Source organism: Triplophysa dalaica, chromosome 8, assembly GCF_015846415.1.
Source record: "Triplophysa dalaica isolate WHDGS20190420 chromosome 8, ASM1584641v1, whole genome shotgun sequence".
NCBI lineage: Eukaryota > Metazoa > Chordata > Actinopteri > Cypriniformes > Nemacheilidae > Triplophysa > Triplophysa dalaica.
This window is the reverse complement of record NC_079549.1, coordinates 3,452,330-3,466,809: the sequence shown is the minus strand read 5'-3', so window position 1 is coordinate 3,466,809 and position 14,480 is coordinate 3,452,330. Positions and strand designations below refer to the sequence as shown.

Here is a 14,480-nt window from a genome sequence, read left to right as displayed (position 1 = left end):
CTATCACCAGCTGGCATATTCCTGTGACAACAAGGCATTGTGTCCGTCAGCAGATGTTGCTGTTTTATTATATATCATATTTAAAAAAAGAATATATATATGTATGTTTTTTTTCAAATGCTTAAAGCGCCCCTGCAACGGTGTTTTATGCATTCTGAATTCTTTACAATGTTAAACCTGCTGTCTTCTCATGCTTAACATGGTCAACTTGTCAAAAAACGTATTGGGTGTATTACGTAGTATTTCTTTGCCGGATACACTCCCCCAGCGATCGTACAGGTGTCGGAAAGGTTTTTTCAAACATATAAAAATGTTTCATTACAACTTTTCTTAGTCCCTTATTGGACAATACTCCCAAGAACACGACACACGGCACGGCTAGAGGAGAGAAGGAGAAGGAGCATGCGCAGACGTCACTTTCACTTGTGTGCAGGAGAGAGAGAGAGCATACGTTCACGAAGTTCAGGTGTTTGTTCGTTCACTGCATTTGGGTGATGAATGTTATATAAACGGTGGATATAATGCTGGATTTGGAGATCATTTGAAACTGATATATGGAACCGTCCCTGCGCCAAAAGATTTCGGACATGAACCGAATGCTGTGAGTGAAACTGATGTCTGTGTTTGTTGACAATGGCCACCGCATGTTTTTGAAACAATCGTAAAGCTGTATCCATCTTTTATAAATGTGATCAAACTAAATACTTTTCGAAGATACGAAGTAAACAATACTACTCTATAGGTACTCAAGATTAATATGAGATTGGCAGAAACCCAGTGTGTTACTTTAAGTTAAAACAGCCACATCTGCTGACGGACACAATGCCAGCTGAAGATGAGGAGGAAATTACGTTGCTTCCTTTGCCATGTGCATTCTAAATGTCTACATAATGGCACGTAAATGCCCTGTTCACTCCAAAGTCTAAACTCCAAGGGCTCTGCCCTTCAAAGGAGAAGGGCATAGGAATGATGACTATATTTGAAATGTTGCCCGTGACTGTTTGGTATGAATACACACGTACTGTTACACCCCTATTTGCTATAAGCTTTGCGTCATGCCACCACGCCCTTAGCTGTTATAAAATGCACCGTAACCCACTGCTTTGCGGGGCTCATTGCTTTAGTAATTACTTGTCCCTTGGAAAAGTAAAGTAAGGGATTACTTTTATTTTTTGTAATTTAAGTAGTTACTTCAGATGTAATTAAATACTGTGTGTAATATATGTGTGTGCAATAGTGAAATTGGCATCAAAATTCTCTAACTTTAAAATCTGTGCTTTAATGTTTAATTCTCACAATGTTAATACTTAGGTCAGTTCATAATACTACTTTATGTAGGTTTATATTATTTAATTGAATAATTTAACAGAGCAGTTTCATGTCTATCATTGAATCACTTCACTAATCAAGTTTGATGTAGGATATAGAAAGTAATTAGTAATGAATAATTAAATACTTTTTCGACAGAGTAATTTTGTACATTTGTAAGCTAAATACACTTTTGAATATGCAATTAGTAATTACTTTTTGAGAGTAATTTGCCTTACTCTGATCATATATTTACATGTATTTAGTCTCCAAGCATTGTTTATATAACCTTAGTTTGTAAATCAGTGCAAATCTCATGTTGTCCTCTTCCTTGTTTCTCCAGAGAGAATCTTCGAGGATCACGAGAACCTGGTGGAGAACCTGCTGAACTGGACCAGGGACAGCACCAACAGATTGATGTTCATAGAACGCATTGAGAAATACGCGCTTTTCAAGAACCCTCAGGTAACACACATGCTTATTAATGCAGTCTGCATTTGTGGAACGGAGTTGTTATCATATAGTATTTGAAAACTCAGTATTAGAATGAGTTTCAGAAATGCCACCGAACTATGAGTTGAAGTATGGATGATGGGATGTTATTGGGATGTGTGCGGGATGTAGGTCAGTGTCATGTAAATTCAGAAGTGAAATGAATAATTGATTTTAGCAGATGCAGATTAAAGCGTGTTCACTGGCCAGACTGAATCTCTGTTCGTGCCTCTGGCCTCTCGTTTTTTTAAATCAAATATAATTGTAATATCGCATGACCTTGAGTGCCTTACTGCTTTTATAAAGCGGCTGGTACACAATACAAATATGAAGGACACAAATGTTTATTAAAATGTTTTTATACCAAGTATAAGCATTAAATGACATTCTAATAAATGACATTTAATACTGCACAGTCTGTTAAACCTATAGTACTGTGAGTAACCCGTAGCTACAGTATTGTCTGCATTGAGCACCAGACGTTTTCATTCTCTAGTATACCTGAACAAAATCGGCCATTGCATCAGTCTGTGGTGTTCCTTACACAACACTTTAACATCATCTGTAATCGTCTGTTTCCTCAGAACTATTTGTTGGGGCGTAAGGAGACGTGTGAGATGGCCGACAGAAATAAAGAGGCACTATTAGAGGTGAGACAGACTGTGAACCCACTTGTGTACAAATGCACACAGACTCTTCGAGTGCTTTTAACTGCGTGACTTATTTAGATCACGGTAGAATTGTTTTGCTCCCGCGAGTCGCTGATAAAGAAGTTTATGTGTGCAGGAGTGTTTTTGTGGAAGCTCTGTCAGCGTGCCTGAGATGGAAGGCGTGCTCTGGCTCAAAGATGACGGCAAGAAATCCTGGAAGAAGCGCTACTTCCTTTTACGGGCCTCGGGGATTTATTATGTGCCAAAGGGTAAAGCCAAGGTCAGTTTTGAGCGCGTCTACTTCTCTTCTGCAGTTCATGTTTTATGTCATAATCCGTCTCCTTTTGTTTAAATGACTCTAATCACGGTGTTAAAATCAACATGGAGACTAAAAACATGCGATTACGTTATGAATAACATCCATCGTACCTTGGTAATGTCGTACCTGAAAATCATAACGTTCTTATTAAACACATTTCTTTTTTTTTTCTACAAGTGGTTTGTTCCTCATACTGCCGTATTAACTCAACAGTTGTTTTTTATCTGCGGTTTCAAATCATTCCTGTGCTTTTAGTGATGTCATGCGTCGGTTCACTGTCACTGATGAAACAGAAACACACTGGCTGTTTACAGATCAGTTAATGAGGTCAAGTTCAGAGGAGGCGTGAGCCAGTGAACTGCTCACTATCCACAGACCGCAGTTAGACAATAGAGGGATAGATAAAAGACCAGCTGGTGCACATCCTCAAGCCATCACTCTGGCTCTGCCCACCTGCTTTACTTCCGTACTCTCATCCTGTTTTATCCCTTTGACTCTGATAGCACATCTGATGGGTCTGAATCTAGATGAAATCATGTTCAGAATATACATACAGATTTCTACAGTAGCCCTAAATGGACAAACCTCTCTACATTTTCTAAATACTAAATCTCCTTTGCCAAAGAAACGAAAACACAACGAAATCTTAGTCCTGTGTCAGCCAGCGTAGGGAAGGGAGGGGTAGGTCACAGCTAGATGGCGCTAAATTTTATACACTGTACCTTTAAGTCATACTGCAATTTATCCTGGAAATATGTCAGCAGAAACATTCCCACTCTGAACTAAATTCATTGGGTTGTATCTGGGTTATCTTTGCTCTTAGCCCCGGGTTAAGCAACACACCTGTAATTTTGACGGAGGGTTAGAACTGCACTTAACCCTGGGTTGTGAAACCGTCTAGAGCAATGTAATGCTGTGCAAATGGTGAACATTTGGTAAAAGAGGTAAAAAGGTAAAGAGGTAAAAAATACATCCAGCATGGAATTGTGACATGCAGTTATTGATATGAAAAAATATGAATGTTATTTACTTTATATATATGCAAATAAGTATGTTTGACAAACGCACGGTGTGAAATGAAATCAATGTGAAGTATGAACAGTGTTAAACCCGGTATTATTTTGAAGAATTAAGAATTGTATGTTGATATATATAAAGCGTATCCACAACTGTAGTGCTCCCCCTAGTGAAAAATAATATGTAGGTCAATCAAAATATGTCTCACAAAAATCATGGTCTGACTTAAAGTGCAATAGGTTTTCCTTGTTTGCTGTGTTGAAGAATTTAGTCGGTTTCTTTTTCTCATCCAATGTCATTTGTAGGCCTCCAGGGACCTGGTGTGTTTCCTGCAGCTGGAACATGTTAACGTGTACTTGGGTCAGGACTACCGCAGCAAATACAAAGCTCCAACTGACTACTGTATGGTCCTGAAGGTGAGACAGCGATCCTCTTTTATATTCTTCACACAGCTTATTTTCATGAAATACAAGTATTTTGTCAATACCATTACATTTATATCATTTAAACAAATGTATTGTTTGTGTTTATCGTTTTTTTGTTAAAGTTGGGCATTTTTTTAGCTTAGAAATGCATTTAGTTGGAGTATCTCTAGTGTTTATCATAAGCTGCGTGACTCTTTCAGACTTTTATTTCTCTTTATGGTTAACGCAGACAGCAATGAAGGATTTTTGCCAAAGGACGTTTGAAGCTATGGGGAGTGTAAAAGCCAGACTGCCTTTCTGTAGTTTAAGTTCCGAAATAAGACCGAAATATTAGTTCGCGAGATTATCTGCGTTTTTCAACCTATTAAAGCCTTGCTAATCCATTAAACTTTTCTTGATTTGGACAATTCCAGCATAATGGATGTGACTTTCGCGTAATGGATGTGACACCTAAATGCTCAGAATTTATTTTCTACCAATATACTGAACCATATTTTAATGATAAAAATAACATATTTTTCTGTTTTAAAGAGAACCTATTATATGTTTTTTTAGGTCCAACTTTGGTTTATGGAGTGTCCAACGACAAGTTTATGTACATACAATGTGTAAAAACACTATAATGTTGTAATAATAGGCAGTTCTTTGTACCTTACTTCTTGACTGACTCTCAAATGATTCATTCCGCGATTCATCCGTCTAGGCCCCGCCTACCCGCTAACCTTGTGTCATGTGATTGGTAAAATGGTGTAGTCTGTTGTGATTGGTCAAACGCGTTCATCATTTGTCGCAAATGGAACCCCACTACCAGCATTACAGGATTACGGTTTACATGTGGTTGGATGTCATGTATATTATATGTGTAGCTAAAGATGGCGGCGATTTTACCAAACCAATTTGAGCCCGAGTCTGACGAGGAAGAAGACGCTAATGCACAACAAACTCCACCACGACTGGAGCAGGATGTCAAGTGACAACTCTTGTCATAAAATCTCCCAGTGTGACAACATGCATCTTGTGCTTTTGCTCATCAATTAAATAAAATATAATTTTTCCTTAAAATACTGTTAATACGTTAGTAATACTATTATTTCGTCTTAACTGTGCGTTGTCATGGTACATAGAGCATTTCAGAAAGTCGACGCTATGAAAAATTATATATATGAAACCCAAATATATATATACATGTCCAAATAGAGTTTGTATTCCCCCTCTTTCAAGGATCGTCGTTTCACATACCCTGAATCCAATGTGCGCACAGTACACCCTGGGGTTATACTCCTCTGGTGTCGTTGGATAAATGAATTGTAACCATTTTCCCTTTGATGTTCTTCCTTTGGTAGTTGAAATAAGACCGGCTTTGTGTCTCACCGTAGAACACAGGTTCTAGACATGATACACAGGCATCACCAATGAGCGACAGTGTTTGGGGGAGGAGAGATACGTTTTCGCGGCAGTCTCAGCAAAATGTAGGCGGGGACTATGTATTGTGGTGTAGATATGCGGCTATATTATTCCACGTCTCATTTGTGTGATTCAGAGTCGACTCCCATTTTTACAAGCTAATAACTTTATTTATTCACCTTCGGACTTACAGCTTGGCAGACAGCTTACTTTCAAACACGGCAACAGAACAGACTGCATGAAATGTCATTTTCATGATCTCATGCTATGTACTCTTTAAAAAAGGGGGATTAACGTGCGTTTTGGATGTGACAAAATTGCACATGTATTTTTTTTATGTGAATTAAAATCCACAATCCAGGAGCAATAATACCCAACAAGTGGAGAAGGGATGCCTCTTTATAGTATATAAATAAATAAAAAACATGATTTTTTATGTACCCATTTATAAGGAATATGGACCGTTATGGAAGTAAATGGCACTTGCCTGACTATGAACAAAAATAAAACAAATGCTTTTAAAATGTGGAGATGGTGGTCTAGTTGGTTAAACCACTGAACTGGTAAATCTAAAGGTTGCTGGTTCGATCCCAGCAGCCACCACCAGTGTGTCCTTGAGCAAGACACTTTACTCCATGTTGCTCCAGGGGGATTGTCCCTGTAATAAGTGCATTGTAAGTCGCTTTGGATAAAAGCGTCTGCCAAATGACTAAATATAAATATAAATATATAATATAAAACTTAGACCTCAAATGGGTATTTGAACCACCAAATGTGGTTAGTATATTAAAAAGGGAAATTGTGAAATGTGTAGTTCCAGGTAGTGAAATCTTTGTGAATTACAGCATCAATGAAATGCATTATCAATCTGATCAATGAAATGATATCCCATATCTGTTTTTCCCCCTGTAGCACCCTCAGATTCAGAAGAAATCACAGTACATCAAGTACCTCTGCTGTGAAGATGTCAGAACACTACATCAGTGGATCAATGGGATACGCATCGCTAAGGTAACATCCTCCTGACCGTGACATCACCATTTGTGTATTGCTACACGCTTTAAAAAGAGTAACTGAATCTGTTTTGTTTTCACGCAGTATGGAAAGCAGCTGTATGTGAACTATCAGGAGGCTATGAGACGCACAGAGGCTGCTCATGACTGGTCTTCCCTTTCCAGCTCCAGTATGAAGTCTGGTTCCAGTTCCTCCAGTCTACCAGGTGATTCAACCATCAACGCTCACATCAAAGTTTTTATCATGTATATTTTCGGACAAAGATTTAAAGAGCAGTTCTCTTTATGATCATGTGGATCACGTCTTCGTTCAGTCTTTGATCCAGTGCGTGTCTTATGTCTACAGAATCTCAATCTAACCACTCCAGCCAATCAGACAGCGGCGTGTCAGAGACCTTGTCTTCTGCTCATATCCGCTCTCAGAGTGTAGTCAGCTCCATCTTTTCTGAGGCCTGGAAGAGAGGCAATCAGACAGAAGATGCCAAGGTGACCGTTGATGAACTTTATTTCTCTTCTTGTGCTGTGCTTCACATTCCACCTCTTTTTCTTCATCGTGATGTCCTTTCGTGACCCCTCAACTGTTTCTCTGTTATAACTTCTGTGTCTTTATCCATTCTGAAACATCTGTGTTTGTTATATAATAATAACGAATATAATAACAATAATAGTAAAAATAGTGACTTACTGCTTTTACAAAACGATCGTTTTTTGTATTGACCTGTCCAAAACAGTGTTCATATTCATTTTGTTAATGATTTTACTGTACCAAGTAAGAAGAGGTGAAAGCAGTTTAAAAAAGTCATCATACACCGCACACTTTCAATTAAAAGTGATTTAGTTGGAGTTTGTAGTTAACGTGCTCTGTCAGACTTTTGCAAATCAAAATACATCGACTTACTCCAAGAGGCTCTTGTTAAATAGTTTGTCCCAAATTATCTAATGCTTTTTTGTGTATTTTTGGCCAATCTTGGAAGGCAAATTCTGTCCGAGTCGTGACCCATCCTGTTGATGTGGGACATTTAAAGCATGTTGCAGTGTCCCCACCTTTATATTTTTGTTAATTAGTCCCCTCTTTGTTTGTCTACCCAGGATGTCAAAGTCGAGTCTGGAAAGGCTACGGCCTTGTGTACTGGTGGGGATTGTGGTTAGGAGTGTGGAAAGCGTCACACCCTAGCCCTTTATATTTTATACTATCCTCACACGTGGTACTCAAAATAACTAACCCCTGATACGTCATGTGTGTAGCGGCGTATCTCATGTTTTTTTTGTGAATGCTGGGTAACTCTGGAGTGGTGTGGGACACTGTTGGTTTGGATTGTTGAAATGGTTTGTGTGACACCACTGGTGTTGTAGTTAAGTACGTATTGCAAAAAGTTTTACAATAGAGTAAACACACAGAATTCAAATGTTTTCATGACTGGGGATTTTGGTGTGTTGGATTTTGTCTCATTGTTAGAAAGAGCAAATCTCAAGTTATACTAACAGTTCCTGGAAGACTTATGTCATAATAACACTTCATTTGACTCTTATTTCACTGTCTTGAATATCCTTTTGCATTCAACTAACACTCATCTTTTAGAAAATGCAAAAAGGACACATAAATGTGTGCACTAAGGTAGTGTTGCATAGTACACACTTGTGAACTTCTCTTTCTTATTCAAATTCTTACTGTAATTCATTCATTTGTGTTCATTTCCACAGATGAGAATGGAGTCTTCCCCAGGAACACAGCCTGCTAGAGCCTCGTACCCTCTCCAGCTTCCCCAACCGCCCCAGATGCCGCAGTCCACGTCTCGTAACAGCTACACCGGTGTATCACCAGTGTCCTCTCCCTCGCCTCCGTCTCCTCCACCGCCTCCACCACCACCTCCTCCACTCCCCAACCCCACCCACCACTCGACTCCGGTTCTGTTCACTAAATTCAGTACCATCGCTAGGCTTCAAAACATTTCCCAGGCTCCAAATCACTATAAACAGACCCCCTTACTGGCCGCACAGCAGCAGCAACAGTTCCAGCCCCCTACACCACCCCCACAGTGTCTCAAGCCTGTTGTGAATAACATTGGAGAAGCAGGCAGTGCTCCGCCGCCACCACCACCACCACCCCCTCCTCCAGAGATGCCAGTTCCAGGGTCAGCAATGGCTGTGTTAAAGCATGGCCCAGTAAGCCCCCATTATGTTCCTCTTCCACCATCAGAAGAGGACCAGCCGCCACCCCCATCTCATCTACACAGTAATGGCTTCCTGCCTCCACCACCACCACCGGAACAGTTAAAATTCCCCTCTCCCCTCAGTACCAATGGACTCCAACAGTTCCTGGCTCAGAAGTTCCCGAATATGACCTATGACTTTTCACCTGATCACCAAGATGAAGAGCATCCTCCACCGCCACCACCTCCTCCACTCCCTGCACAGCCCCCGGTGTGTTTTCTTCCTCAGACATCAGCAGGTCCTCCACCTGCGCCTCCCAAAACTTTTTCTATTGTGTTTCCACCGCAAACCGCTCCAAAACCTGGACAGGGCCTTTCTCCTGTATCTCCTTTTCCACCACCTCTTTCTCCGACCCCCTCAGCAACCATAAAGAAACAGCAGAGCCTCTCCAGTGGCCACAGTCCCAATCAACCTCCACCAACCCTTCCCAAACAATACAGCCTTTCTTCAAAAACTCCACCTGTATCTGCCCCCATCTCTCCAACCCAGTCAATTGTAAAGCAGATTGTAAACCAGTTTCCAGACTCCCTTGATGGATCCAAAGGTCCTTCTCTTCCCGTGGTAAAAGGCAAACCCAAATGGCAGCCAGGTGGGCAGGCTCAAGCCCAGTCACCAGAATTCCCACCACCTCCACCAGAAAGCAGCCTTGATTTTCCTCCACCCCCTCCTCCCAGCCCACCTCCAGCTCCACCAGCTTCCGGCAAGATAGGGTCACCAATCAAGAAATCCCCATCGACGTCATCAAATTCCTCTACCGGTTCAGGAAGCAAGAAGCCCCCTCCAACCCCACAGCGTAACTCTAGCGTGAAGGGCCTAGAGTGCCAGGAGTCCAAGAAAGTGGAGGATCTGGTGAGCATGTTCGCCCAAACTAGTCAAGCCCCATCCAACTCTTTCTCAACCCCATCCTCTACAACAGGATCACCTTCCAAGGACTCGGCAGTTCAGCGCACACCACCAAAACCTGGCAAGATCAACCTGGCTAATCTGCCTTTGGCTCTTCAGGGGAAACCAAGTCAGTATCGCCAGTCCGGCTTAGACTTTCCCTCTCCTCCACCGGAGTGTGAATTTCCCCCTCCTCCTCCAGATTCGGAGCTCCTGCCTCCTCCACCGCTCCCATCGGAACTGCACGCCGGAGCTCCCAAAGTGGCAGTGGTCAATCCCCAACCTCAACTGTCCTCCAGCACATCCTCATGGAAACAGAGTTCGTTGAAGAAAACTCTGGCTCCGACTATGCATCGCCGCAGCAGCGGCCCGCCCGAGCCGCTCGCCCTTTCTCCACCTCCACAACAGATGCCCGTGTCCTCTTTTAATTCACAGATCCAACCTACATCCCCCAAGGCCAACCTGTCCGTTCAACCCAACTTCCTGGAAGATCTCAACAGAACTCTGAAGAGGAAGTCCATGACTCGACATGGCTCCCTGACCTCCTCCCGAATTTCGGCCAAGTTCGAGCCAGTAGCAACTATGGACGATATGGCCCTCCCGCCCCCTCCTCCAGAGCTGCTGCTGGGCCAGCAGAAAAAAGGTGGCTATGCGGCCGCCAACATCTCAGGCTATGCAACGTTACGGCGGGGTCCTCCACCAGCTCCACCCAAACGGGACCAAAACACTAAACTGACGAGCGACTGGTAGTTGGGACACTTGCCGGGATATGCGACTCTCCTTTTTATCCGTTTATCTTCAGTGGCCGAATTGTGTCTGCATTCAAATAATACTCATTTTAACCCCAGATTATAACCACGATATAAAAAATCCAAACCATCTATAACATAAGCTTCTCTGCGTATTTGTGCCGCTTTGCTATTAAGTGTAAGCAGATATACAAACCTACGGAAAAAATAGACTGACGTCCTTGTTCTAGGTACTGCATGGACACTGCTGTGAGGAACGGGGATGACGTTATATGTATATTAAAATATATATGTGGAACTCTGGGGCGGGAAGGACCTTGTACCTTTTTTATATGAAATTATTTAATACCTGAAATATATTCTTATTTTAAAGTTTAGTTTTGAAGCCCTTGACTGTAAGCGTTTAACGTGAATAGAAAATCAGGGTTGTTGAATCGATGCTCGAGTGCACGCACCAGTTTTGCCTGAGCGACCTGGTTGATCCACCCTCGGAGGAAAACTTGTTGCGCGTGTCTAGCATACGTTCTAAATGAAGTATTCTACCAAATTTTCCACATTTAATTTAAACGGTTTAGAACCTTCCACTAAAGTGTCAAAGAAAGGAAAAAAAAAACAAGTACCATTGTTATTGATGAATCTGTTATGTTGTGTTGCCGTGGACCCTTATTTTCATGAAGATGTCCAAATGTTAGATGAAATGAGCCCATTACCAGTTGAGTGCATCTCTGTGTGTAGCTGGGAAGAGTCTGGGATGGGATGTGCTCTGTCTGTTTATGTTGGTTACATTGCTATCTATCTGTACATACAGCTGCAGTTCCTGACTTTATCGATGTGCGTTAGCTCTGCATTGGTGAAACTCAAATTAGAAAGCGAGTATTTCCATGTCTTGACACCACTCTTGATATGCTCCAATGACCGCTGTACGCTCAGCGCTGTATCGAAGCGCGTCATATCCGGACCGTCTATTCCTCAAGTCAGGGCAATGCCAAAAATGTACGTTATTCTTGCATGCATGCTTTCATAATACGGTTGCCTAAGGTTGCGGACCTTTTAGGGTTCCAGGATCGTAGCCACACAACAAAAGGTGTCATGTCAAGTTGCTTGACTTACAATGCAAAAAATTCACTGTGTGCCTACTGTCATTGTTGTCCGTGTATCGAACTTGAATGCGTAGTTTGACTAAACATTTGCCTGTTGGTTTTGCATCTCTAAAAATCCTTTCGTTTTGAGGGACCGAGCGGAGAAACACGAAGGACAGACAGAACCGTGTTAAAGGCCGGAGTACAGAGCTAATGCTGCTGCTTAAAGTCAGGAACCTTTTAGTTAATTAAATGGCAAAGTAAATGTCTGTTACATTTAAACAATATAAATGTATAAATCACACAGAATGTTGTCCATCTTTTTATGTTGTGTATATGAAGCAGTTGCCTTGACTTTTTACTTATGTGTGACATTGTAGCCTAGTATCACTTAAAATGTTTCCACTTTCATTTCTGTAAATGTCACTGTAATACATTTATTATTTGATTACTATCACAATGTGTGCACTTTGTTTTTGCATTACAGTGATGAAAGTGCAAACATTTTGTGTGGTGCTATGCGACAATGTAAAGTGGTTTAGCTAAATAGTGCATTTTAATATGAGGGGGACCCCCAAGGTAGTGTGCTATCTACATACGAATGGGATCACATGAAGGTTGTGTGTTTGCTTTAATCTTATGAGTCGCATCAATCAGGAGCTGCTAAATGTCTGGGGATCATTGGACCCCAATGATCAGCATTAACTGATCCAACAAGATGATCAGCCGACACAAGCCTGTAACATATTCCCATCACCTTGAGACAAAAAAGTGAGACGCATATAAGTTGTGTTCTAGAGCAAGATTCTGCCATCATGTACTAATCCTGGCCATTCTTAACTGTGTGACATTTCTTAAAATACCTGTTCCATGCACAAAACATACATGTACAAGTTTTGAATGACACGAGGGTGACTATATGACACAGCTTTAATTTTGGTAGAACTACTTCTTTTAATGATTACTCAAATATGTGCACCTACAACAGCAGGTATTCTCGACCATGTCCTGCAGCGCCCCCTGTTTCTCTGACACGCTTCAGGTCAGTTCCGGTCATGTGATCTCCCTAGTGACGAATCGGATGTTAGACACCGTGGCAGTGGAGGACTGGGGGATGGTCACTGGTCTACAATAAAACAGAAAAGTTGTTGAGATATTTAAGGAACAAAATGTTTAAGACTTATTTCCAGTAAAAACGGATGCATGTTACGAATATTAAACTTAAATATCGACTCGGATTTAGTGCACACTTATCAAAAGTTGATTACCGTAGTAAAACCATGGTTTTGCCAAGACCAATAGTAATCAATAAATTAAGACCATGCTTTCTACACGTTTGCTATAAAAGAAAAATAATGAAGGCACGTAAATAATTCGTTATTTAACTAAATAATCCAGTTTGCGGTGATACATTCTGTACAGAACCACTAGATGGCGGTATGGTCCAATCAGACGCACACAGCTACTCAGACTGACTGCGGGTGTAGTACAATCTAGACAAGCACATTGTGTATAATGTTAGATTTTTTTATATGTAGTATTTTAGTTTACAAAAAAGTATTGTTAGCCAATGCGTTCACTATTGTTAACTAATACAACCTTACTGTAGAGCGTTATCTATTATGAATATTATGGTCATATGTTGTGTATTATTTGTTAATTCTAGAGCAAGTTTCTGCCATCATTTACTAATCCTTGTCATGCTTACTGTCTGACATTTCTTAATTTGTACACGTTATTAATATTTAACACGAGAGAGTATGTTGTAGATTATGAGATACTTATCATAAGTATAGTCACTGTAATCTGTGTAGAATAGCCTCACTTGAAGCTTATACTTAAAAATGTAGATTTTGCCTAACACATTGCAGATTTGTTGAAGTGTTGTTCACCCAAAAACAGTTTCATGATTGTCTCATGTCATTACAAACATGTTTGACCTTCTTCTGCAGAACACAAAAGATATTTGGAAGACCATTGGTTGGCAAACTGACATTGACCCCATGACATCCACTGCAAGGACACAAAATCATACAGCTATTGAATGACCGGAGGGTAAAACGTTTTACTTGAAAATGTGTATATTGCCCGGATCATAAATGAATAGCCCTGGTCTTCCCTCTTCTTTCTAAGAAATTGAATGTTAAGGAATATAATGTGTAAATGTGTGAAACCTGTATGTTGCATAAATACTTTACAGAGTGTTTTATTGTTTTTTTAAGAAGAATGTCTTGCACTGTGTATGACTGTAGAATAAGTGCTCTTCATCTCGCTCTGTAACGATAACAGCCTGTGGGCAGCTGAGTGTGCAAACCTCCAGCAATCTTATGCACGTCTCAAACCATCTGGACCCTTGTTCTCTGCCAAGTTATGTAAGTCTGAAAAAGAACATGGGCGTGCATCCCAAACCCTGTAAGTGCACTGTTACACACCATCTGAAGAAGAAACGTTTACACTGAACATGCATTCGTGGGTGGATGAAGCTCAAAGCTTCAGTGCAGAGAAGTGTAATCAGATGCAAACGTGTAAAGATGTTTAGTTCTAGAAAGGAGAAAACATCCACAACAGCACCCTCACATAGATTTATCAGTATGTCTGTTGTTCATACAAGAAGATCGTGTTAATGGGCTTCGATTGACCCCTAACCATTTACCCCCTTACAAAAATCATTTAAAAACAGAAATGTTATTGTATTGGCAATAATGTACTTTCAATAGCCCTTCTGAACATCACATTTTGCCATTATTATTGCAGCGGATAGTTTTCTCTTGTTTCCCTGTGAGTATAGGGGAAGGTATAGTAGTTTACCCAAAATATGAAGATTACCCCATAAATGTGTTCACCCTTTTGTTATCCTACATGTGTAAGAGTTCCCTTATTGAGCTAAACACAATCTCTGTTATTATTACATAATGCTGCCTTTATGTGCTA

At 40.8% G+C, this 14,480-nt stretch overlaps 1 protein-coding gene across 4 annotated transcripts in view; it reads left to right on the top strand.

Moving 5' to 3' along the window:
* Positions 1-11,858, top strand: part of raph1a (Ras association (RalGDS/AF-6) and pleckstrin homology domains 1a) — a 59,844-nt gene extending 47,986 nt beyond the window's left edge. For all 4 annotated transcript variants that reach the window (XM_056754985.1, XM_056754982.1, XM_056754984.1 and 1 more), the window contains 8 exons: positions 1,652-1,773; positions 2,385-2,450; positions 2,587-2,730; positions 4,092-4,202; positions 6,528-6,626; positions 6,714-6,834; positions 6,975-7,114; positions 8,330-11,858. In XM_056754985.1, coding sequence (XP_056610963.1) covers positions 1,652-1,773; positions 2,385-2,450; positions 2,587-2,730; positions 4,092-4,202; positions 6,528-6,626; positions 6,714-6,834; positions 6,975-7,114; positions 8,330-10,471 — 2,945 coding nt within the window. In that variant the 3' untranslated portion in view covers positions 10,472-11,858. The remainder of the gene's footprint in view (positions 1-1,651; positions 1,774-2,384; positions 2,451-2,586; positions 2,731-4,091; positions 4,203-6,527; positions 6,627-6,713; positions 6,835-6,974; positions 7,115-8,329) is intronic.
* The last annotated feature ends 2,622 nt before the right edge of the window (positions 11,859-14,480 follow it).